We start from the raw sequence: 24,819 nt of genomic DNA on the forward strand, positions 1-24,819 counted from the left end.
GAGGGCAGTGTCACTGGCCCTCATATGTGGGATCCGAACCAGGGCCCTCTGGCATCCCAAGCCAGTTCTTAACCATCGCGCCACTCTGCCGGCCCGTGACATATGTTTAAACACATACCATTTAAGAAATTTGGAGAGGGCTTTGATATTGGTTTCCATATATCTATCTAAAAGGAAAGACATTAAATATATTGAAATTTTAGATAAAATTGTTATGGCTGAACACAAAAGATGCTCAGCAGTGAAGATTGTTAAACTAAAGTAGACTAGCTTTTGTTTTTTTACACTGATGTTTTTAAGTTGTTACACACATTAGATGTACGTATAATATTTTCTTTCTCTGATAGGATTGCAGTGTTGTCTTTGTGGTTTTTCATCATTGTTATTATTACAGATGCTTCTGTCAGACTTTTCCCATCACCATATTGAAATGGCATGTACCCTCCTGGAAACATGTGGAAGATTTCTTTTCAGATCTCCAGAATCTCACTTGAGGACCAGTGTACTTTTGGTAAGGGCTTGAGAATCCTAGCAAGAGCTTGAGAATCTTGATTTACTTCAAGGGTTAGAAATATTGACCAGTGCTTTTATCTTGCTCTGCCATATAAATATAAACATTTCTACCTCAGCTAGAACATCTACATATGAGCTGCCATTCCTGGAGAGCCGTTGGAATTTTTCTCACTTGGCTCCAGTGAGTTAACAAATTGTGAAGGGGGATTAAGTTAAACCGAAAATAACTTTCACAAATGATGCAAATAAGCAGGTACTCTTAGTACTATATTGTGTTAGTGCCGTCTTTATGGATGTTCTTGGTACATTTCAGAGAAGCCATTGTTAATGTGCCATAAGCACATAATTTGTAAGTTTAAAATATAAAATTTTTAAAATTAAAAAACATAAAATGTAAGCCAAAAAATTAACTTGGGGGAGAAGTTATTTCTTAAGTCAGTTAAGATGCCGAAATGGCCATCAAGTTTATTAAGCAATTAAGTTCTTATGCTTCTTGATAATATCCATACATTTGTGTGTAGCCTTAGGGGGGCAGGCAGTGTGATGGGGGTGGGGTGTTGGTGTTAGTGTTAAGGAGAGCTTTGGTGTAGAAACCCCTGGGCAAGACTGTCATTACATCAGTGTTGCTGTTTATAGAAGTCTTAATTGTGTCATTTTCTCTAGACGTTATTTTTTTATAATCTAGTTGTGAACCTGAATACTCAGCCAATGACATTTAAAATGAAGAATCATGAACATTTATTTCTTTCCTTCTTCTTTTTTTTTTGATTGGGGAATTGGGGAGAGGAACAGTATTGGGGGATTGGGGAAGGGGAACATTGTGTTTTTCCAGGATTCATCAGCTCCAAGTTGTTGTCCTTTAATCTTAGTTGTGGAGAGTGCAAACTCAGCTCCAAGCTGCTTTAAATCTAGCTGTGAGGGAGTGGGGTGAGCGGGGGAGTGGGTGCAATCTACCATCTCATGCGGGAGTCAAACCTTCAGCTAGTCAGTGGTTCTCCACTGGCATCTAGTGGGTAGAGGCCAAGGTTGTCCAAAACATCCTACAATGTACGGGACAGCCCCCTCCCCCCACCTGATTATCCAATCTAAAATGTCAAATTGAGAAAGCCTGAAGTAGATTATGATTGACTAGATCTGTGTTTTTATTCACCCCTCTGAGTTGATGCCAAGGGATGTGGACAAGTTATAAGACCTTGGGGGCTTTTAGTATTCTTATCTGTAGAGATAGTCGGATTTCTGTGGTGCAACATTAGATGGCGTGAGCCCTGAGAATAAGTCTATTCTCAGCTTTGTGTGGAACAGCCAGAACCAGAGCTACCCCTATATTTAATTCTTGGTCTTTAATTTTAGCCACTCATATACACGAGCCTGTTTTACTTAGAATTCATGTGGTTGGGCAGAGTTATAAGTAAAGTCACATTTGTAGCAAAGTTCTCTGAGTATTGGACACTGCCTATGTCCAAGTAGTTGTGGATTGATTTGTTCTAAAAAACTGATTAGTGGTATAACAATTAGTGTGCCTGCACAGGTTTAGAAAAGTTTTGTTAGGAATAAAGAAACCTTTGAGTGAAAGTATTTTGTTTGACTAATGAAGACTTTTAATTTTAGGAACAAATGATGAGAAAGAAACAAGCAATGCATCTCGATGCAAGATACGTCACAATGGTGGAGAATGCATATTACTATTGCAACCCACCTCCAGCTGAAAAAACAGTGAAAAAGAAACGTCCTCCTCTCCAGGAATATGTCCGGAAACTTTTGTACAAGGATCTCTCCAAGGTTACCACTGAGAAGGTAAATCTCAGTGCAATCATAGAATAAATAGTAGCCAACTTGAGATTTGTGGTAGTGGTAAGCTTATGTAATATTCAACCGATTTTTTTTCATCCTGATATTAATAGTGTTATGAGCAATGCACTTTCCTTCTAGCCTGTGCACTAAATTATTTTAGGTCAGGAACATATACTTCAGTTTTCCTAGGTCAGTTTGTTTATAAATTGCTTCAGTGCCCCACAAAGTATAGATAAGAAATGTAAGTAACTTGCATTATTCACATTTTGTAAATAGAGAAATTAAAGCAGAGCGATTAAAGTCCCAGCCTTGAAGTTTAGGGGAGGTGGGATTAAATCCCAGGTTCCATTATGATTGACTATACAAGTCATCCTAAGAAGGAATTCATATGATGATACACAATATATGAGACATGTTTTATTTTCCTTTTATGATAATAACTCCTTACTCAAATTAAAATGGTAATTCTAAATTGAATTTTGATGCCCTATACATACAGAGGGTGTATACAAATGTATACACATTTTAAGAAAGAAAAACTGTATTAAAGTTGTAATACTCAATATATACCGATAACAAAAGATAAATACAAGTCACGTTTGACTTCTGCAATTATGAGAGGTGCTCAAAATGGTTACCGTCAGCGTCTAGACACTTGATTACAGTGAACTACTACTTGAGCAACGCTGACCAAATTGTCCACTTATATACGTTTTTTTTTGGCACCCCGGTATATTTGAAACTATGACTTTGTCTCTGGTATTCTGTAATGAATTTGCCTTCAAATATTTTGCTTCAGAACAAGGGATCTTAACCTTGAATGGGCTTTAGGAGGCCATGACCATCTGAAATTTCATAATTTTGAATCTCTCGGGCTGTTTTCCTGGAGAGGGGTCTGTAGCTTTCCTTAGATTTTTCAGCAGGGGTCAGTTTCCAGAAAAGGTTAAGAACCTTTCATCTGTTATCTTAATTATTATAGTTATCTTGATAGAAATTTCACTTTTAAGTAAGATATATTGAACAAAAACATTTTGGTTAATTCTAGTTGTAATAGTACAGTGTAGAATTTCTTTATTTTTAGGAAAAATAAATAAAGCAAATTAACTTCTGGACAGAGGAAACCTATAAGGAGGAATTAATACGTGTATTATATGTGGGCAGGGTAGAAGGTGATAAGGAATGATAGTGCAGCTTTGAAAATTGAAACCAACTTTTAGAGAATAAAAGACAGTAGTTTAAAAAAACAATAAGAAGTTTCAAAGCTGCTTTACAAGTGGCTAAAAGTTTGAAAAATATAAAATACTCATGAAGTTGAGATGACTTTAACATTTCCAGTGAAGCTGGTGAGAACATATTTAGTGTTTGAAAGATAGATTGTGGATATAGAGATGAAAGGAATATTTTGTGGTCTGCCGATTGTATCCATTTTGTTTCAGAATAGAAATGGAAAGAACTTGATTATAGGTACAGCTCTGCTGATTATGCCGTTACCAGTAGGGTTTCTGAAATACTAGTAGTTAACTTTTATTGGGTACTTATAATGTGCCAGACACTTCCTATATATTTCACATGTTTTAACTTGTCTAATCATTACAAAAAACAATGAAATAAAAGCTTTTATTATCCCTCTTTTACACATGAGGAAACAGGATGCTATGTAATGTCAGTCTTGATGTTGTGTTCTCCATCTTAAGTAACCTTATAATCAGTGGAAATTTTTATTTATAAAAAGAAGTGTCCAAGATTATTTACATCAAATCATGCACAAAAGAAAACATTTTTTATAAACCTTGGGTATTTCTTTCAGTGACCTTAGTATACGAGTGTATACTGTTAGCTTGATTGAAGACGTAGAAACCCTTTGAAATGTGAGGGCATTGTGAAAAGAAATAGGAAAAACGTGAATAAATTTTGCCAATAATTAGAAAATTTTCATATTTTTACCTCTAAAGTGAAAAAGCTGAGTATCTCTAAAGTATTTTGCATTTCAAAAGTTCTTTATCTACATCATCATAATAAAATATATTACTGGGTACATTGGACAATGTCCTTATCTTAGTAATTTAAACAAATTCTCTTCGTTTAGGTTTTGAGACAGATGCGAAAGTTACCCTGGCAGGACCAAGAAGTGAAAGACTATGTAATTTGTTGTATGATAAACATCTGGAATGTGAAATATAATAGTATTCATTGTGTAGCCAACCTCTTAGCAGGACTAGTGCTCTACCAAGAAGATGTTGGAATCCATGTTGTGGATGGAGTTTTAGAAGATATTCGATTAGGAATGGAGGTAATTGGCGTTTGTGGAGAATTTAACTTTTAAATTCTATTGTTGAAAAATAATAATTTGAAAACTTTCCTTTCCCATGTGGTGTCATTTGCTATTATTGGGTTGTCAGAAAAGTCATGATGCATTTTTGTAACGAAAAACATAGGAAATATACATCATGACTTTTCCGACAACCTCGTACTGTTTTGGAACTAGCGGTTTCTAAATAAACCCTGTTGTGTTTGATTTCCGAGACTTCTCTCAGGCTAATGCTGGACATTTTTTGTCTCTTTCTCTCAAGTCCAGTTAAGCTTACCTTGGAAGAGTATAACAAATTTTTATTTCTAGGTCACTACTGGGACTCAAGTTGTAAGAATCTATAAATTTATTAGTTAGAAGAGTTGATAATCATTTGATAAGAATTTCTGTAAGCATATCCCTTTTTCTATATAGGCTTATTGTTTCCGTAATTCATGAATTACAGAGAAAATAATTTATGTGGGGCTGATAGGGACAATTACATCTTAATTGTTTTAGAAACTATCAGTTCATTTAATAATAGCTTAATACTAAACAATATTTAACATGTTCTTTAAAGACAGCCATTTCCTAGTGAGAGAAAAAGGACACCCAAAAGTGACTGCCTTACTAGAAAAGAAGGAAAGAACATATTATTTTTTCTCTGTTCAGTGTTCTTTAAGTAGTTGATATTGTCAAGTGACAAAGTGGAATTTTACCTCTTTTCAAACACATTACTATTTTTTAATGGAAATCTTTTATTTTTTTCTTTAGGTTAATCAACCTAAATTTAATCAGAGACGTATCAGCAGTGCCAAGTTCTTAGGGGAACTTTATAATTACCGAATGGTGGAATCGGCTGTTATTTTTAGAACTCTTTATTCTTTTACTTCATTTGGTGTTAACTCTGATGGCTCTCCAAGTTCACTGGACCCTCCTGAGCACCTTTTCAGAATTCGACTAGTGTGCACTATTTTGGATACCTGTGGCCAGTACTTTGACAGAGGTTCCAGTAAACGAAAACTCGATTGCTTCCTTGTGTATTTTCAGGTATATAAACTGAAATATGCAGTTTTGTTTCGTTTAATGCATTGCTTGTGTTACAAAAATATTAGATAAGAAACCCTGTAGCACTCATATACCCTGTATATGTTCATAATTAAATTAGATTATTCTTCCTGCAAGGATGCTTTAGAGATTTAAAAGTAAAATTCAATGAATTCTATCATATAAACATTCTAATTGCATTGTAACTTTTATGATTGATAATGCTTGATCATTAATTTTTAATATTATTTTGATACAGTTTATAAATTTGGTACAGTAATTTATGAATTATGGTATTTGTTACAGTAACTTATGGAGTAAATTACTTGTGATTTTTATACATTTGATAACCTTTTCCTCACTCATCTGTGTTCTGGCTTTACATCTAAAATAGTTGTTTCTAAACAATTTAACATTTTTCAAGAAAAAAGCTCACTTTGGGGAAAATAAATTTTTTAAGATTTTATTGGAGAATTGGGGAACGGAAACAGTGTTGGGGAATTGGGAAAGGGGAGCAGCCAAGTTGTTGTCCTTCAGTCTTAGTTGTGGAGGGCGCAGCTAGCTCAGCTCCAAGTCCAGTCGCCATCTGGCCGCCCGTTGGCAGCTTATGACTGCTTAGCTCAAGGTGCTGTGTTCAATCTTAGTTGTGGGGCGCGCAGCCCACCATCCCATGCAGGAGTCGAACCAGCAACCTTGTTGTTAGGAGCATGTGCTCTCACCAGCTGAGCCATCGGGCCACCTGTTGGCAGTTCAACAGCAGCTAAGCTTAGGCACAGCTCACTGGCCCATGTGGGAATCGAACCGGTGAGCCTGTTGCTCAGAGCTCACGCTCTTAACCAACTAAGCCACTCGGCTGGCCCGAAAATAAATTATTTTTAACACAGAAAAATGTTTGTTCACTCATTGTTAAACTCTTGGGTTGTGCTTTTCGTATCTTTAATTTTAGTTAATTATGTAAGCTTATGCTTTAGAGAAAGTACAGTATAAATTAAATTCAGATACAAATACCCAGACAATTCTACAACTTCTGTGAAGTTGGTGTTCCAAAAGTTAATTTATAGGTTGGTTGTTTGGAACCCAATCACTATTTCCCATAAAATACAATGTTGTAAGTACTGATTAGAGTGAATAGAGCTATCGAATTCTCAGATGTTAGTGAAATAAAGTACTGTTAGTGCCATTCAGTTCTATATGATCACTATTGTTAGTATTATTTTCATTTGTCCACTGATGAAGAAAATAAATTTAAAACTACAACTTGAGGTGTCAGAAATACACCCATGTAGTGGCTGGTGTTATGTGGGTTAAACACTCTTGGGGAAGAGCAGTTTGTTAACGTTCTCTTACCATTGTACCTTTGCAAGAAAGGACAATTTGTTACTCCCTTAGTTTCTGAATTAATGAGAAAAAATGGAGAGGGGAGTTGCAGATTTGAGGGTCAGATTCCCTGTTTTCTGTAGGGACTGTCTTAGGTAGGAGACTGCCTATATTGAAAACCAGAGTTTTGTTGTGAAATGTCAGCCATAGCTATCAGCATCCAAAGCGGAATCTCTTTCAGAAGAGAATCCTTATGTGCATTCATTCTGACATCCCAGGCTGGGAGAAAAGAGCCACTCAGAAATAACCAGGAGCAGGAAGAGACAAAAATATTTTCCATGTTGATGAACAGACAGATATGTGTAGCCGGGATAAACCTGGGGAATGGGAGTAAGAAGTGAGTGAGGCCTGGGAGATGAGGTGGTCCATGCGTTCTGCCTAGAACATAGAGCGAACAGTTATGTGTTGGAGGACCAGGTAGAAAGGATCACCAGCAATAGTGCTTCTAAACTTTAATGTACATACATGTCATCTGGGGATATTGTTAAAATGCAGATTATGATTCAGTTGGTCTAGGGTGGGTGCCTAAGACTCTGTATTAAAAACAAGCCCTCATTTGAAGTCCGTGCTTTTGAGTAGCAAGGACCTAGAACAAATTGGAGAGGAAGAATAAAGCACCCAGATGAATACCTGCTTATATAAATTCTTGGGTTGTGCTCTTTAGTTAATGTTAACTTACAAATTATAAGTATAAAATAGAATAAGGGAACCAGGATAGGAGAAGACAGCGAAAATATCTAAACAGTGCCATATACACAGTAGGTGTTCAATAAATGACTGTTGATTAATTATTTTTATTAAAAAACCATTTTCACATACTTTAATTGACCTTTGAAAAAAAAATCAAAGCAGATGGCGTAGGGGAAATAATGAAAATTTATAAAAACTAGGGCTTTGAATCTGATTGTTCTCGTAAAATTAAATATTTAAACCCTGTTTGGGGTTTGGGAGTGGGGTTTCTGCCTTGTTTCAGTACCTGAATATTTATTTGGTATTTTATTTATAATTTTTCCTTGCCTTTAAAAAAAAGATTATGACAGTTATAATAAAACAATATTTAAATTCAAGTCACCAAATGGCTTAGAAACTGTATAATGAGGGGAAATAATTGGAATAGGATCATTGCTGTTGACCATTAATAAAAATGTAGGTGTCTTATACAACTTTTTAGTTTAGTTATTATAACTAGGTAGCATCACAGTACAGATTATTATTTTAAAATATTTTTGTTATTAATTTCTTATAGCTAAATTTATTTTTCATTTGTTGTCAGCGTTATGTTTGGTGGAAGAAAAGTTTGGAGGTTTGGACAAAAGACCATCCATTTCCTATTGACATAGATTACATGATCAGTGATACACTAGAACTGCTAAGACCAAAGATCAAACTCTGTAATTCTCTGGAAGAATCCATCAGGCAGGTACAAGACTTGGAACGAGAATTCTTAATAAAACTAGGTAAGCAATTAATTACAGAGAGAAAAATGAAGGTGATATTTAGCAGATTGTTTCTAGAATTTGCTTTATAATGTTATCAATTAGAGTTTCCTTTTGTATACTTTTTATTTTCAATGTTGAGTATTACATAGTAGTGTTAGATAAGATCTGGGTATCATACTTTATTTCATTAAATAACCCCAAATTGGAGGTTAATAGTCATGTAAGACTTGAAGCAAATGATGGTGGAAGAAACAATGCTGTTGGCCTCTCTTAATTTTAGAATTTTTGGTTGCTAATATAAAACTCTACGTTGGATTAAAGCATCTCATAATACAATATATAGTTTCAACAAGCTTTATTTCCTAAGACAGTATAGGCTAGAAACTATAGGAGGGGAGTAAGTACCTGTTAGAAGTTTGGAACTATCCTACAGAATTTCAGATTCCCTGAGAGAGTCATTTCTGTTTGTAAGGACTAGAGAAAATGTGACAGACGTGCTACAGGAGGATTGATCTATTTACTTTCTCAGTATCCTTCTGAGATTGCTCTGGAAGAAGACTTAGCTCTTAAATAGCTCCCATCAGGGACTGTAGTTGCTGACTAACTTTGTCAGTGGAAATAATAGAAATAAGGTGTAGTCATATCTGGTTTACTTGCCAATACTTCTTAGCATATTTCATTTTAGTCATTTCAAAGTGACGACATGTTTTCAGGCTATTAAGTTAGTATTTTTTTTCCTGCAGACACTTGGTACTCGTAAGTCTGTTACTAGATCTTACCTTCACCAATTATACCAATTGTGTAAACTTACTATGTTGCATATCTGAAGAACCACTTTTCGTACTGAAGGCAGTTGTGATTTTTGTCCTCTAAAATTGTTTTTTTGTATTATTTCCAGCATATTAATAGGATTTCTTTCTCCAAAGGTAAATCCTCTTTTGGAGAATATGATTGCTGTTATCAATTTGAGCATTATTTTTAAAGGATCTCCTGATTGTGCGACTATTAACTTTTCCTACTACTCAGTCTATAAAGGCATATGTGATTCTTTTTTGTTCTTTGAACTTTGTCTCAAATTGTTTTCCTTTTCAGGTTTCTAGTTGTATAAAACAATCTTTTCAAGCAAAGTGCTTATTTTTTTACATATTGATTTTATTTACTTTATATGCTTTCAGATAGTTGAGTCTTAGCCTTGTTTTCTGAAAACACTTAGGAATGGTACTCTCTGTATAGAGGGCATGAGGAAATACTAGTTTGACACCCAGGTTGTGAGCAGTAAAGGGAGCAGTGTGCTTTATCCATTATAGACCAAAAAGTTAAATTAAAGGACTTGAGGCATCTTTTGAGGAGCCTGTCCTTGTTTAGAACATAGGAAGGGAAAAATAGGCCACCATTTGCTAATGAAACCCTAAAGATGGCGGCAACTATCATTATGCTACCAAGTTGTCCCATTTTTCTCCTGTTTTAGAGTGTAAATATCAGTAAGAAGATCTACATAAGTACTGTATTAAATCTATTTCCTGTTGGCAAATCCATAAGATGATATAGTATCGTGCCTTTGATCGTTTTTTGTGTTCAAGCACTTAGCAAATTTAGTATCTCATTTTAGATTTATAGCAACCCAGTGCTAACATAATAGTTAATGGGAAAACACTAAAAACATTCCCTTATAATGGTTTAAAATCATTTTGAAATCATTTTAATATTATTAAAAGTAATAAATGTCTATGGTAGAAATTTTGAGAAATACCAGTGAAACAAAAATAACATGTTCCATATACAAGGATAATTATGTGTTAACGTTTCCATATATTTTCTTCTATTAAAATTTTTTCACATTTACAATTTTATAACTGGATTTTTTTTCCCCACTTAATACATTATGGAATTTCTTACATAAAATATTTTTTTGAATCTTTATGTTTTTTAAAACTGGCTATATATATTGCCTTGTATGAATGTGCCATAATTTATTTAATTCTGTTATTTGACACTTGCTATTTCCAATTTTGCATCATTATAAATAACATCTTGTGTTATTTTTATGTGTATCTTGGTTTTTCTCAGGATAGGTAGAATTACTGGCTAAGACATTCTTTTTAAGAACAAAATTGAAATGGTGATAGCAATATTATTTAATTCTGGTTTGGAAGTTTTAGATAGTATAATAAAAGAAACAGAAATGAGGGAAATAAAAGTGAAAAAAAAAAGAAGCCATAAGAATAAATTGCATTATAAAGCAAAAGAGTGTACTTCATAAATTAGAAATAAAATCAGTAAGATTGAATAGAAGGCCCAGAAGTAACCCCAGTTAAACACAAAACAATTTATGATGCGGTGAACTAGCAATGTTAAGGATAGGATAAGGGCAACAGATGAGCATTTGGGAGGAAACTTGATAGAAAGCCACATCTTATGTCATCACACTTCAGATGGAGTAATTAAATATTTTTTAAAAGTTAAAAATAGATCTGATTATCAAATATGTGAAGAGGTGTTAATTTTCCCAAATTTTAAACTGATAGAAGAAAGTACACATGTAGACAGATTTAGATATTTTAACTGTTATACAATAAAAATTTAATATTAAATGAAAATGAAAATAGTTTTCTTGCCAGGTTATTAGCATTTACGTAAAGAGCATAGGCAAATTGATAATAAAATTGAACACCCCAATATATAAATGAACATGACATAATCAAATAAGGGAGGGCAGGGAAGAGTTTGGTGTTTTTATTGAGTACTACCTGTTAGGAGGAAGGTAATGTTACTCATATTTGACAGATGGGTTAAGTAAAGCCCAAATCAAAACACTGGATTACGTAGTCAAGCCAGAATTCAAGGACTCTGCTCTTTCTGGTGTGTTAGTATGTAGGGTAAATGCTCAGCATGTCTAGTAAACAGAGAAATATAAATGAAAACAGTCTGAAAGGAAAAAGTTTAATTATTACCATCTCTTTTATGAACAGGAAAGCTGAAGGCACCTCAAATTCAAGACAATAGTATTTAATTTTGATCCCAAGTACACTTAATTCTGACACATACACATTTTAATATTTTGCTGTTTGGATTTGGCATTTTGTCATCCCTGTGTCCTTTATATATACATTTTAATCTACATTGTTTATTTTAGGTTGACAATGGCCCAGGGGTCAACAGCTGGATAGTATTTATATAGTTTAGCAAATGTAAAATATTATATTTATAAATTGTTTTTGAAACTAACTTGCAATGCAAATGAAAACATGTTAGAAATAGTATGTATTTTCCTTACAAATTAGAAGTATGGCTTTCAAGACAAAGCTATTTATTATATATTATAGTTTTTCCCATGACACATATTTTAAGTGGATATAACAAGGAAGGGTGTGATGGTATCTCAGGCCACGTGAGTTTATCACCACTGTGATGTTTTTACTGAGAATTCTTATATTTATACAGTCCTGACTTTCAGTCTTTTGCCTTTGGTAAGTTAAAACATTTTTGCTTCTTAAAGTCCCTATAAATAAATACAATTTACATATATAAAATTTATGTCTGTATCCTTGAAAACTATCAATAAGTAGAAAATATTTAATTTCATGGAGCCTCAATCTGAGACACCAACTTTTTTTCTCAGTATTATTTTCCTTTTAAAAAAAATCTCTGAGCTCCATCTGTCCTCTCAGTTTTTTTTAAATTTACAAACTTGAACATAACCTACTTTAATTACTCTGTACTTCCATATTTTTGTCAGTTTTTAATTGCTTAGACTTAAAGCACTGAAGTGACTTTTTACTTTTATTGGTTGGTTTATTCAAACTCTCTGGGCTGCAGTATTCCTCATAAAATGAAAAGGTTAAATCATAAATCACACCATTTTTGTAAAGTTTCTTTCTATTCTAATTGCTCAAGGTTCTGTGAATAAACAAGTATTTACTAAACACCTACTGTGTATCAATATATGGCCTCTGATAAGTTTAAGTACATAAAACAAATTCTTTGTCCTTAAAGGTCTTATGATCTAATGTAACACTTATTAAATTATTTTTTTTTAATTACATGGCATATCCTTAAATGTAAAGTGCTATGATAAATTCTGCAAATGCTTTAGGAGCAAGAAGGAGGAAAAGTAATGGATTAAGTACTCAGTGATGCAGGAAGTAAAACTTAGATTGTACTTGAGGAATGCACAAGATTTGAAAATGCATATTGAAGGATATTCTCTATTGAGAAGAGTAGTTGATGAGCAAGATCGCAAGGTAGTGTGCTTTAATGACAGAGAAGAGACTGACCCCACTAGCAGAAGGCTTGGGAGAAAGCAGGGGAGAGTCAGATCATGTGAGGCCATATTATGTGCATCTTGAAAGTAGAGATAGTAGTTTGGGATTCAGATGATAATGAAGAAGAATTGAGCAGACAGTAAAACGTGGATGAACATGGGGAGGTGGAAGCAAATTCAAGCCAGGGAGTTCCCTTAGGGGGAGAATGCTGTTACTGAAGGGAAAAACTAAGCTCTGTGGTGACACAGCTGCTGGGTGTGTCACCATACGGCTTGGCCTCCTTCCCTCAGTCTTAATTTGCAGACATTCAAATTGATAGCCAAATGCGATTTCTCCATTCAAGCGACATAATTTTATATCTTTGAGTTTTTAGAGATTCTTGAAATATTATTTGCTTAAAAAGTGTGACCAAAGTGCATCTTATCTGGCTGCAGTGGCACCGTAATATGCTGCTACTTTTTGCCTTTTTTTTTTTTGAGACTGAGATAAACAGTTGGTAGCTCTAACTTAAGAAAAGGAAAAAAAATACACTTTTTTTTTTAGTTTGTACTGGTGGTTAAAAATAATATCATTGCTCCATGTTGAAATGAAGGTCTGTTTAGTTTTTTTAAATGTTTCTCAAAATAATTTTAAATTCAATTCTTATTTTACTATTGTTCTGAGAAAGTGACTGTTGAATTTTCTTAATGCATACTTTTAAATGAAGTGGTCTAATACTGAAAACTTGCCTTTACCTGTTTTTAATGTGTTATTCCGCTTTCTCCTCATTTCAAGGCCTAGTAAATGACAAAGATTCAAAAGATTCTATGACAGAAGGAGAAACTCTTGAAGAGGATGATGAAGAAGAAGAAGGAGGAGTAGAAACAGAAGAACAGTCTGGAAATGAAAGTGAAGTAAATGAACCAGAAGAAGAGGTGATGACTTTTATTTATAGCAAATAGGTACATTTGTACAAGAGTATTTTGATTATATGAGCCAAGATTTTCTTTAATGTGTAAAATAAGATCAACTCCTTAGTTTTATTACAATAAATGTAGCTAATAGTATATGTCTGTTAGAAAACCTTTGGATTAATTAAGAGTTTTTTGGGTTTTTTTCTAAGTAAATACTGATCATAGGATTGTTTTTGTTATTAAGACTATTTCTTTAGAGCAGTTTTAGGTTTATAGCAAAATTGAGGGGTAGGTACAGACATTTTCCATATACCCTCTATCCTCCAGATATGCATAGCCTCCCCCATTATCACCATCCCCCAGAAGAGTGGGATATTTGTTACATTGATGAACCTACATTGACACTTCATAATCACCCATAGTCCATAGTTTAATTACGGTTCACTCTTGGTTTTGTAAGTTCTGTGGGTTTGGACAAATGTATAATGACGTGTATCCATCATTATGGTTAGGATTTTTTACTTAATAAGCAATTTGAAGAAAAAAATTGATCTCCTGTGTATCTTAATCTCACTTCTTTTTTTTTTTTTTTTTAACATGAGTCATCCTGCCACCAGTTGGCAGCTCAGCGACAGCTCAGCTTGGGCCGGGCATTGAACTGCTGTTGTTCAGAGCTTGCACTCTTGAGCGAGCTCTTAACCAACTGAGCCACTCTGCCGGCCCTTAATCTCACTTTTGAATATGAACTTTAACTATGGGTTTTATTAAAAAACAACAACAACAACACACACACACACACACACACACACACACACACACACACACACACACACTAAAACCCACTGACTGACTAGATATTAATGATCTTTGCTTTATATTTCCCAGATATAATGGTTTACGAAATCTGAAATTCATCATGCACCACAATTACTGACATGCTGTTTTGTTTTTATGCCTGTTAGGCTAAACCATATGAAATTGCCATTCTGCCCTTTTGGACCTACCAAAATGTCATTTTCATATGGTTCAGCATAATAGTTTTAATTCTTCCCTTTTTTCTTCTAAACCTGCGTAAGTTTTCAAAGTTCCAGCTAAAATAATAGAATGTCTGGGATTTGGTTCATAATCTGGACGTACACTGAGAAGTAAGTTAGGGATATAGAAGAAGCTATAAGCTGACCATTAGCTAATAATTGTTCAATTATGAAATGAGTAAGTGTTCGTTATGCTATTCAGTCTCTATTTACATATATTTAAATTAGAGTTAAAAAAAGCAGGATGAATAAGGGTAATAATAAAATACTAATGAAACTAGAATTTCAGTCATAGAATTAGCACTTTTCCATTCGTTTTAGTATAAGCATAAGTTTATAATTATTAAATATTAAGGTGTGTATAGTGTTCTTGTGTTCCTTGGGTGCTTAAAGCATTTAGGGAGAATGTGATAATTTAGACATGTTATTTTAACTGTTCTGAGCATTAGTTTTTTTCACGTATAAAAATGGGGACAGTAAAGCTTACCCTTCCTTCTTCAGAATTGGGTACAACAAACAAAATCAGGTATGTGAGTACCTTCCAAACAGGTGTTTTATACAATATAGTGCTCTATAAAATTTAGTGTCATTGCATTCTGTTGTTAATGATGTTAAAATTGAACTGTTGCTTTTCTTTGCAGTTGGTTGAATATTTAAAAAATGACTGTGTCAGTCTCTCAAGTTAGTTAGGAGAAAAATACAAAAGGTTCGGGAAACCCATTCCTTGTGCAATTCAAGAACGAGATTCTACAAAGAATCTGTATTATTAGATCAGTGGAAGATAGTGAAATGGGGTTTTAGCTCCTAGTATTTAGCTACTGGTATGTAGTTTTAGCTGACTTTGCCCTAACATTGAGAATAATAATTATATAGAAGTTTCACCTTCTTTGTAAAATGTAACCCTTTTCAAAATGTTTTAATCTTCTATTGTTAAACAATTTCAGGAGGGTTCTGATAATGATGAGGATGAAGGAGAGGAAGAAGAGGAAGAGAATACAGATTATCTTACAGATTCAAATAAGGAAAATGAAACTGATGAAGAAAATACAGTATGTATCTTTTTTTGCTTCTTGAAATTGCAACATTTTCATAGTATTTCAATTTTAGCCACTGAAGTTTTGTTTCTTGTGATTATTGAAAAATATTTCTTTGGAAATTTATTTGCAATTTGTTTTCCTAAGTAATTTTCTTTATTAACTAGTTCTTTTAACATTTAATGTTACATATTTTACTCATTCCTTGAGGTACGTTGAACAAGTTATTAATACAAAAGGTTCTGCCATGCAAAACATTACAGGTAAAGTTTCTGGTCTGATTTCTTGTTATTGTTTTGTTTTAATAAGGAGGTAATGATCAAAGGAGGTGGACTTAAGCATGTACCTTGTGTAGAAGATGAGGACTTCATTCAAGCACTGGATAAAATGATGCTAGAAAATCTTCAGGTATTAAATGTTTCTCTATTCCAAAGTATCTTCTCAATGCAAAATATTGCAGCATAGTTAATTCCAGTTAATATGAGCACCTCTACTGTCTAAGCACTTGCCTTTGCAGCAGCTTTTTCCTAGTTTGTATGGTTTGCAGCTGCCAGTACTTGCATTCCACATCCTGATTTGCACTTTTCTTTGAGATAGTGTGGGGGGAAATTTAGTAAATATAAGACTTGAAGCAAAGTAATTTCATTGCACCAACCTCTGCCTTTTCTTTCTGAATCATATCTCTATTTCTAAGACCCTTTACTTGTAGTTTGTTTAGAAGTCACACTTTGTAGAAGATAAATATTTGGGAAATTTAATTTAGTAAATTCTTAAGTTTGATTTATAATTGGAATAACTTGTATGTAAATATTTATAGGAATATTAGTTATTAGATCTTTAAAGAAATGTTTTTTAATGTTATTTAAATGTTGCTTAAATGTTATTAATGAATTAATACACTGGATTTTATAAAAAGCTCTATCATCCCAGTAATTTAGAGAATTATCTTTTTCTATAGTTAGAGGTAAAATCCCATAGGCGATTTACTTTAGCCCTATACACAGTAGCTGTCGTTAAGCACTTTGGTGACTTGAGAAGGGTACTATTTTTGGAATGGTGGGATAAACACTCCATGGTGTGGATTTAGTGGCAAATGGGAAGGAAGGAGGTGAAAATACTGGATACAAATATTGCCAGTTCTTGAGGAGTTTTAACTAGAAAGGGAAGAGAAGTGAGGAGGTAGCTAGAAAAGGTCAGAGCTAAAAGGGGAGGGTTGTTATTAAGATAGAAGATACTAGAGTCTTTATGTGCTGGTGGGAGTAATCCTTTAGAGAAGCAATAATGGATTTTACTTTCATTGATGCTACTATGGCCAAAAACTATGATAATGTATGTACAAATTAGTATTAGACCAATTTGCTTCTTCCTGCATATATTAAAATTTCTTCATATGTATATAGAAAGCTCTTAATTTATGAAATAAATCATATTCATGTCATTTAGGAGCAGAAATCATCAAATAAAACATAATCATAATCCTTTGAAGAGATTATAAGCAGTTTTCTTTGTAAAGAAGATTTTCCTATCTTACATGAGTCAATAGCCACTTATTTAGGCATTTGTTTGTCTGGCAAGTATTTGTTGAGCATCTACTATGTGCCTAACACTGCAGCAGGCTTATCATAAAGTAGTAAATAAAAATAGACCTGCTTCCTGCTCTCAGAATGTAGATTTTTATGGGGAAGGTAGATATTTAACAACTAAACAAATACATAATTTCAAATTGCAGTAAATGCTAAAGTACTAAAAGAACAGAGTGCTTTGGTTGAGAGTAAGGGAAGGGCCTTCTTTAGATACGATAGTCAGGAAAGGCATCTCTGAGATCGTGAATTGCAGACAGGACAGGTAAAAGGAGCCATCTAGGTGAAAAATTGCGAGAATATGGGAACAATTTGTCAGAGGTACTGAGGCAGACAAGAACTCACAATGTTTGAAAAACTAAAAGCAGGCCAGTATTAATAGAACAAAGTCAATCTGTGGAAGGCTGGCACAGCATGAGAATGGATAACTCCGGTGGGACACCTTTGAAGTGGCATGGTCCAATATGGAGGTGGCTCAGACAGGGAGAAAACTAAAGCTGGGAGACTAATCCGGGAGATGGTTAGAAGGCTGTTAGGGTAACCCACGAGCCACGATCGGTCGTCTGTCTAGCATAGCGGCAGGACACGTGGAGAGAAGTTTGGGTTTGAAAGCTGCTTAGGGGGAAGAAAGAATTGGGCTTGTTTGGTGCTTGATTGCATAGTGGTGTGTGGGAGACGAGGAGTCAAGGATGACACGCAGTGTTTTAGCTGGGGCCACTAGCTCGTCTCTGTGACAGGAAACAAGGGGAGAGTGAGCAGGCGTTCCACTTGACCGTGGTAAGTTTGAGAAGCCTGTGAGGTGTCAGAAAGGAAATGCCTGGAGATCAGAAGAGAAACACAAACATAGAGTGTTTGTTTGAGCGTATTTATAGCCATGGCAGTATATAAACCGCTCAGGTGTAAAGTGTGGAGAGACGGGGAAGCAGGCTCAGGGTTGAACCCTCAGGAACCCCAACATATAATTTACGGATAATTTACAAATCAAGATTCGTCTAACATGATCCTTTCAAATTTTAAGTAAAAAAATCTTTATAATCTTACAAACCTTGGAGAACTTTAAGCAAATTCTAACAAATTGGAATTTAGTAATCAAAAACAATAAAACTTTACTCTTTTTACCATTTTGTGTGACTTGCAAGTTTTTTGTACAATGGAGCCTATATCAAAAGACTATTTAAATTGTAGTAATTTTAAAACCTTCATGGCCTTTCAGCATTACCTGCTTAACTTTGAAGAATCATTTTAGCTTTTGCCTCATTTGTGCTCCACTTATCAGACATAGAAAATTATTTGTAGTCCCCTAAATACACCATGCTGTTTCATGTCTTTGCTTTTGCACCTCTTCCCCTAAGTCCCCCCTCCCCCTCCATATCACAAAACTGCTCTTTGACCTTCTTGGAAGAATTCATATGAAGTCTTTGACATTCTTCAATGTCCCATTTTTATTGAACCTTTCATTCAATCTCAGCACCTGCCCATTCCCAACCGGGCCTAACTAGTCACTCCATCCCCATCACAGGTTGTACATAACTTGGATGAATTGTGAGTAATTAATCTATTTCTCTCTCTCACTTAACAAGTTTATCAGTTCTTTGAGAGTAGACTCTTTTTAGTATTAATATCTCTAAGCCTAACACAGTAAGTCTTCAGTGAGGGTTTATTTCAATAAATTGGTTGATAAATCTAGTGTAAATGTTAAAAATAATTACTACAACAGCCAGGTAGTTAACCTGAACATTAATAGATTCCATTTATGTGTGAATATTAATTGAGCACCTGTTGTGTGTAAAGCATTGCTAGAGGACACCAGGGAAAGGATATATGGTGATAAACCCCACCAGTCTGGTTGGGGATTCTGACATATAAGCAGGCAATAATGATACATAATTATGAAGGAAGATGTGTGCTGTGAGTATGACTGAAACAGTACAATGCATTTGAGGAACAGGGAAATTTAGCAGAACGTATTATACAGCATTGTGTGTTTGGGCTTGGAGGTGCTAGAGTGATAACCAGGAGCAAAATCTCAGTCCTTCCAAGGTATATGGAAGGATTTGGGAGCAGGAAAGCCCCGGTTTCATCTGCCTTTCAGGAAGATTACTCAGGCTCTAATGATTGTGTTTTAAGAAATATAGCTCTGGGCCAGCCAAGTGGCGCGTTGGTTAAGAACTGGCTTGGGATGCCAGAGGGCCCCAGTTCGGATCCCACATATGAGGGCCAGTGACACTGCCCTCTACAGCTAAGATGCTGAACAACAGCTCAACCTGGAGCTGGGCTGCTGTGAGTCAAAGGCTACGGCATAGGCTACAGCCCCTGTGGCAGTGAGTTGCCATGGGCTACCGTGTGTAGCCAGCAGCCAGCGTGAGCGGCTAGCAGCTGCAGTGAGCAGCCGTCCAGAAGCTGGCGACTGATCTGCCTCACCCAGGAAGAGCGCAATGATGGGCACCAACTTGGGCTAGTGAAGCAACGTCCTCCACAACTAGACTGAAGAACAAGCAACTTGTCTGTTTCCCTTCCCCCAATTCCCCAGCGCTGTTCCCATCCCCCCAATTCCCCAATAAAAATCTTAAAAAAAAAAATATATATATATATATATATAGCTCTGAATGAATTGTTTGCAGTTTATATTTACATATATCCTTGTGTACCTCAGAGTATTTATATCTTTTCACTTTTGTCTTTCAGCAGCGAAGTGGCGAATCAGTTAAAGTACACCAACTTGATGTTGCTATTCCCTTGCACCTCAAAAGCCAGCTGAGAAAGGGGCCCCCACTCGGTGGTGGGGAGGGAGAGGCCGAGTCCGCAGACACAATGCCGTTCGTCATGTTAACAAGAAAAGGCAATAAACAGCAGGTATGGAACTGCCCACGGTGTATTCACAGTTGATTGCTAGTTATCAGTGTAAGGTGAGAATTTGTTCTCAATTCTCTCTTGCCGACAAGGGGAAAGAGTTGGAAACACTGAAAGTATTCAGTGGAAGAAATAATTTTATTTAATATATGTATAGAAGACACATCTGACTTACCAATGGATAGTTTTTAATGGAACGGACATTGAAAATTTAAATGCATATATATTTATTAGAATATATAGTTACCTTGACTTTCAGTAGGAAGGTTTCCTGAGTGCACTCAGGGTAGGAAAGGAAAGGAGGATGACAGATACAACTCAAGCTGCCAAGATTTCTGTTGAAAATCATTGTTTTTTTGGTCCCTAATCCTCCTCTATCCTCCTTAGCCTGCTTCCCTCTTCTTTCCTGTGTCTCACAGACTCTAGTCCTCAATCATTTCCCCGACTCCTAAGCTGTTACTGTAGGGATTCGTACATTGACAGCTCACATCCTGCTCGGGGAGATAGGCAAACATCATATATTTGCAGATGGTAAAAAGTGTATGAAGAAAATAAGGCCTAACTCTCAGACACAACTCTGGGATATATCATATATTACCAATGGTGTAAAAACGTTCCTGAAATCAAGCTGCCTCTTAGAGTTGATGGAATCTTGTCATAATTGGCAGCATTTTCCTGTTTTAGTGGTGTGTAAAATCTTGTTATTCATGGAATGTTAGATTCTATGAAATAGGGTAGCTACCACAGCTTCTCATGGACAGGTCTGATACACTTGGCTCCCACACTCATTCTAATAGTCACTTAACAGATATTTATTGTTTACTTGCTATGCACCAGACACTGTTCTGAGTGTAGAACATACAGCAGGCAACCAAAATCCCTCCTTTCTTGGGAGCTTTCATTCTAGGGTTGGGAGCCAGACAATAAAGAAATATATAATGTCAAGTTGGGAAAATGCTATGAAGGAAAATAAAGCAAAATAAGAGGATAGAAAGCGCATGGGGTGGGGAGGAGGCAATGAGAGGAAGACGGCTACTTTAGATGGATGATCAGGGCAAACCTCTAAAGTGTGTCATCTACTATGGAGGGATATTCTGTCTCCTCCATACCAGCGCACCCCCAAAGAGATGATTCCTAATTTCATCTTGGCTTTCGTCACGTCGTTTCTTGTTACACAAAGGCTCAAAGTTGCACAGTATACCATTATTTTGCTATAAGGAGAGTAAATCTTGAGATGCGAAAAGTATACACCAATTAAAATGTGGAATGGAGGGCTGGAAAGGCTATACATCGTGACTCATGTTAATAGTTAACTTGACTTAGGTTCAGAGCACTGCTGTATCTTTCAGACACCTCCTCATAATTCCTTTCTAGTTATCAGGCATTTACTCTATCCCAGGCTCTTGGGTTATGATGCTTTCAGGAAAGTTTCTCCCTGTCCCACCCTCAGGCCAGGGTTAAGCGCTGCCATTTCCCCACTCCCCCATCCCTCCCTCATTCTCTAGAAAAATTAGGGCTTGGGCCGGCAGAGTGGCTCAGTTGGTTAAGAGCATGAGCTCTGATCAACAGGATCCATGGTTTGATTCCCACATGGGCCAATGAGCTGCGCCTGAGCTGCCAACAGGTGGCAGGATGGCTTAGCTGGTGAGAGCACGTGCTCCTAACAACAAGGTTGCCAGTTCAACTCCCGCCTTTGATAGTGGCCATGCCCACCTGCAACTAAGATTGAACATGGCACCTTGAGTTGAGTGGCCACGAGCTGCCGATGGGGCGGCTAGATGGCCACTGGACTTGGGAGCTGAGCTAGCTGCTGCGCCCTCCACAACTAAGATTGAAGGTCAACAACTTGGCTGTTCTCCTTCCTCAATTCCCCAATAAAATCTTGAAAAAAAAGAAAAATAGGGCTTTTTTTTTTTTTGATTGAGACTGTAAACTTGGTATTAGACTGAAATCTCTGAAAAACTGCTCTCCTCAGAGCATCTGGAATTGCTAGATCACCACAGTTACCAGGATTCTCAAAGTTCAGTTTTTGCTTTTCTTGTGACTAAGTTCTCTGAGCTAGACTTCTCTATTTCCATCATCACATTTTAGGTCTGCTTCATTCTCTTTTTCTTTAAAAGCTCTCAGCCAGATTTTAATACCAGATTTTTTGGCACCAAAAAAAAGCTTTTTTAATTGTGAAGAGCATACATGGCAATTTCAGTTAGACAAACCTCAGTTCCCATTTCCCTGCGGGCACCGGACATTCGTATTATGTGGGCGCACTTGTTGAGCCTTGAATCTTCTTATAAAAGGGGACTAGGAATATATTTCTGTGAAGATCAAATTACACAAGAGTAAATAATCAGTTTTTTCATTTGCCTCTCCCTTTTGTGAGGCACAATGAAAATTCATTATACCTTTGTCAACTCGTACACCCCATGTGACCTTTTCAGAATGAGTAGGCATAAATTAAATTAAACCTACCTTAACCTTTTGAACTTTGAAAAATAAGTTCATTTCAGCAGTCCCAAATTCTAAATTGTATGGTTCAAAATAAGACTATGTGCTTATTTCTTAGAAGGAATATTTTTAGTTTAAAGTGAATAGATTATATACTGTGTAACCCATGTAACTATACAAAATGAGGAGTGGAAGTCCTTATTTCTTAAAATTGAGATTTTGTTTAGTTTTTAAGGAAACATTTTTATTGAACATTTAAAAAATATTAGCAAACATGATATGAGAATTCAGAGTACTTGGCTCTTAAGTACATTTTGAACTCATAAACTTCATTTGGAATTTTGGAAAATGTTCAATTTTAGGAACATTATTTGAAGAAATATCACTGGTATTTTGTGGCCTGAAAAAGAAAGTATATTTTGTTCTGATTTTTATTTCTTTATTTGACTTTTGGGTGTTGGCCCTTCTGGTGCAGTGGTTTTTCTAGAAAAGTGAAATGTGTTGCCTTTATAGGAATCTTCAGTTTTTAAGTGAAAGATCTCTTTGTACCAAATTTGTGCTCAGAAAAAACTTTCTCCTCTAGTTATTAGGAAAATACCGATGAAGTGAGTAGTTGAAAGAAAGAGAATGCTATTGATAATTTCTTTCTTTCTAGATTTAAATATTTGTGAATTAGGATAGTAAATTGAAATACAATGTTTTAAACAAATGCACAATATATTTATTACAGTTTAACACTTGTAAACAACCCATTTTTTGCAGTTGATATTTATAAGGAGTCATCATTTGTTTTACATATCTTTTGACTGGAGTAATCAGTACTTATTTTTCATATTAATGGGATTTTATATATATGTGTGTGTGTGTGTATTTGGATACATATGTATATATATTTTTCCAGTTTCAGCTACAAGTGTGCAGTAGCTTCATATATAACCAAAATCACCTTTATTGTCATTATAACGTCCCAGGAAATCTAGTTTGAGTGGCTTAAATCTTTTTGTCATCTATTTTGCTATAAAGTAGTGCTTCTCTTTTAAAAGTATCTTAGCAGCTTTATGGTAAAGGCACTTGGTGAGCGTGGTGTCAGGAAATTTCGCTTGTGCTCTCTACTTACTACTGTCTCTTTTCTGTCCCTTTAAAGCACTAATACTTGAGAACTTTTCCTTTTGTAAAACTTGTCTCAGGTCATAAAATGTGTTTTTGTTTCTTTTATTTATAATTGTTTCCCTTTAGAAGATAATGGCTAAAATTAAAAAGATTGAGTATTGCCAAGAATGTGAAGGAACCGGAACTCTCATACACTGCTAGTACAATGTAAAATGGTGTAGCCACTTTGGAAAACATTTTCTCATAAACACACCAGATATTCCCAGCTTTTCTATTCCTAGCATTTTTTATTTATTTATTTAAGAGAAATGAAAACATGTTCACACAAATATTTGTACATGAATGTACAACGTTATTTGTAATAACCCCAAACTGGAAATATCCCAAATGCTATCAACAAGCAAACGGATAAACAAATTGTGGTATATTCATAAGGGAGTGCTACTCTACAATAAAAAGGAATAAACTATTGATACATATGACAACATGGATGCATCTCAGAATCTTTGTGTAAAAGAAGCTGGACAAAATAGTATGCGTGTTGTACGATTCAATTTATATAAAATTTTAGAAAATGCAGACTAATCAGTAGTGACAAAAAGCAGGTCAGCAATTGCCTGAGTAAAGGAATAGATGGGTAACAAAGGAACAAGAGAAACCTTTGGAGGTGATGGGTATACTCATTATCTCTATTGCAGTGAGATTTTCTTGTGTGTATGCATATGTCAAAACTCATCAAATTGTACATTTAAAATATGTGTAGTTTACTGACTAAAGTTTTTTGTTTGTTTGTTTAAAGATGGTTTTAAGCTTGTAAAATAGAAAGTGATAGTTGCAAAGAGTCCGTACTAGAGCACTAAGTTCATTGGGGAGAAGGGGTGAGGTCTACTAGGCTGGTAGCTAAATGGACTGCCTTAGATAGATTTGTATTTTTATAGGTGAGATAATTTAAGTGTCTGCTGTGATAAAAATGAAATGTAGTTACTTGACTTTGTATATAGTTTCACACCCACACTTAATATTTTTCACCTTAGTGTATCTAGCCTTTTGCATTTAGTGTTCTGGGCATTGCATTGTAAGAGAAACATTATGTGCATCATAAAAAAGAATAAATACCAAGAGAGGACATCTGAGATAATACAAAGAATCAGATTGCAAAT

At 35.2% G+C, this 24,819-nt stretch overlaps 1 protein-coding gene across 1 annotated transcript in view; it reads left to right on the forward strand.

The window, feature by feature from the left end:
* The window catches only part of UPF2 (UPF2 regulator of nonsense mediated mRNA decay), a 109,478-nt gene that overhangs the window by 74,753 nt on the left and 9,906 nt on the right, over nucleotides 1-24,819 (forward strand). The window contains exons 11-19 of the mRNA XM_019656961.1: nucleotides 395-511; nucleotides 2,122-2,307; nucleotides 4,391-4,594; nucleotides 5,366-5,641; nucleotides 8,289-8,472; nucleotides 13,491-13,630; nucleotides 15,588-15,692; nucleotides 15,987-16,085; nucleotides 19,943-20,110. Of these exons, the coding sequence (XP_019512506.1) occupies nucleotides 395-511; nucleotides 2,122-2,307; nucleotides 4,391-4,594; nucleotides 5,366-5,641; nucleotides 8,289-8,472; nucleotides 13,491-13,630; nucleotides 15,588-15,692; nucleotides 15,987-16,085; nucleotides 19,943-20,110 (1,479 nt within the window). The remainder of the gene's footprint in view (nucleotides 1-394; nucleotides 512-2,121; nucleotides 2,308-4,390; nucleotides 4,595-5,365; nucleotides 5,642-8,288; nucleotides 8,473-13,490; nucleotides 13,631-15,587; nucleotides 15,693-15,986; nucleotides 16,086-19,942; nucleotides 20,111-24,819) is intronic.

Source organism: Hipposideros armiger, unplaced genomic scaffold (assembly GCF_001890085.2).
Source record: "Hipposideros armiger isolate ML-2016 unplaced genomic scaffold, ASM189008v1 scaffold_271, whole genome shotgun sequence".
Taxonomy (NCBI): domain Eukaryota; kingdom Metazoa; phylum Chordata; class Mammalia; order Chiroptera; family Hipposideridae; genus Hipposideros; species Hipposideros armiger.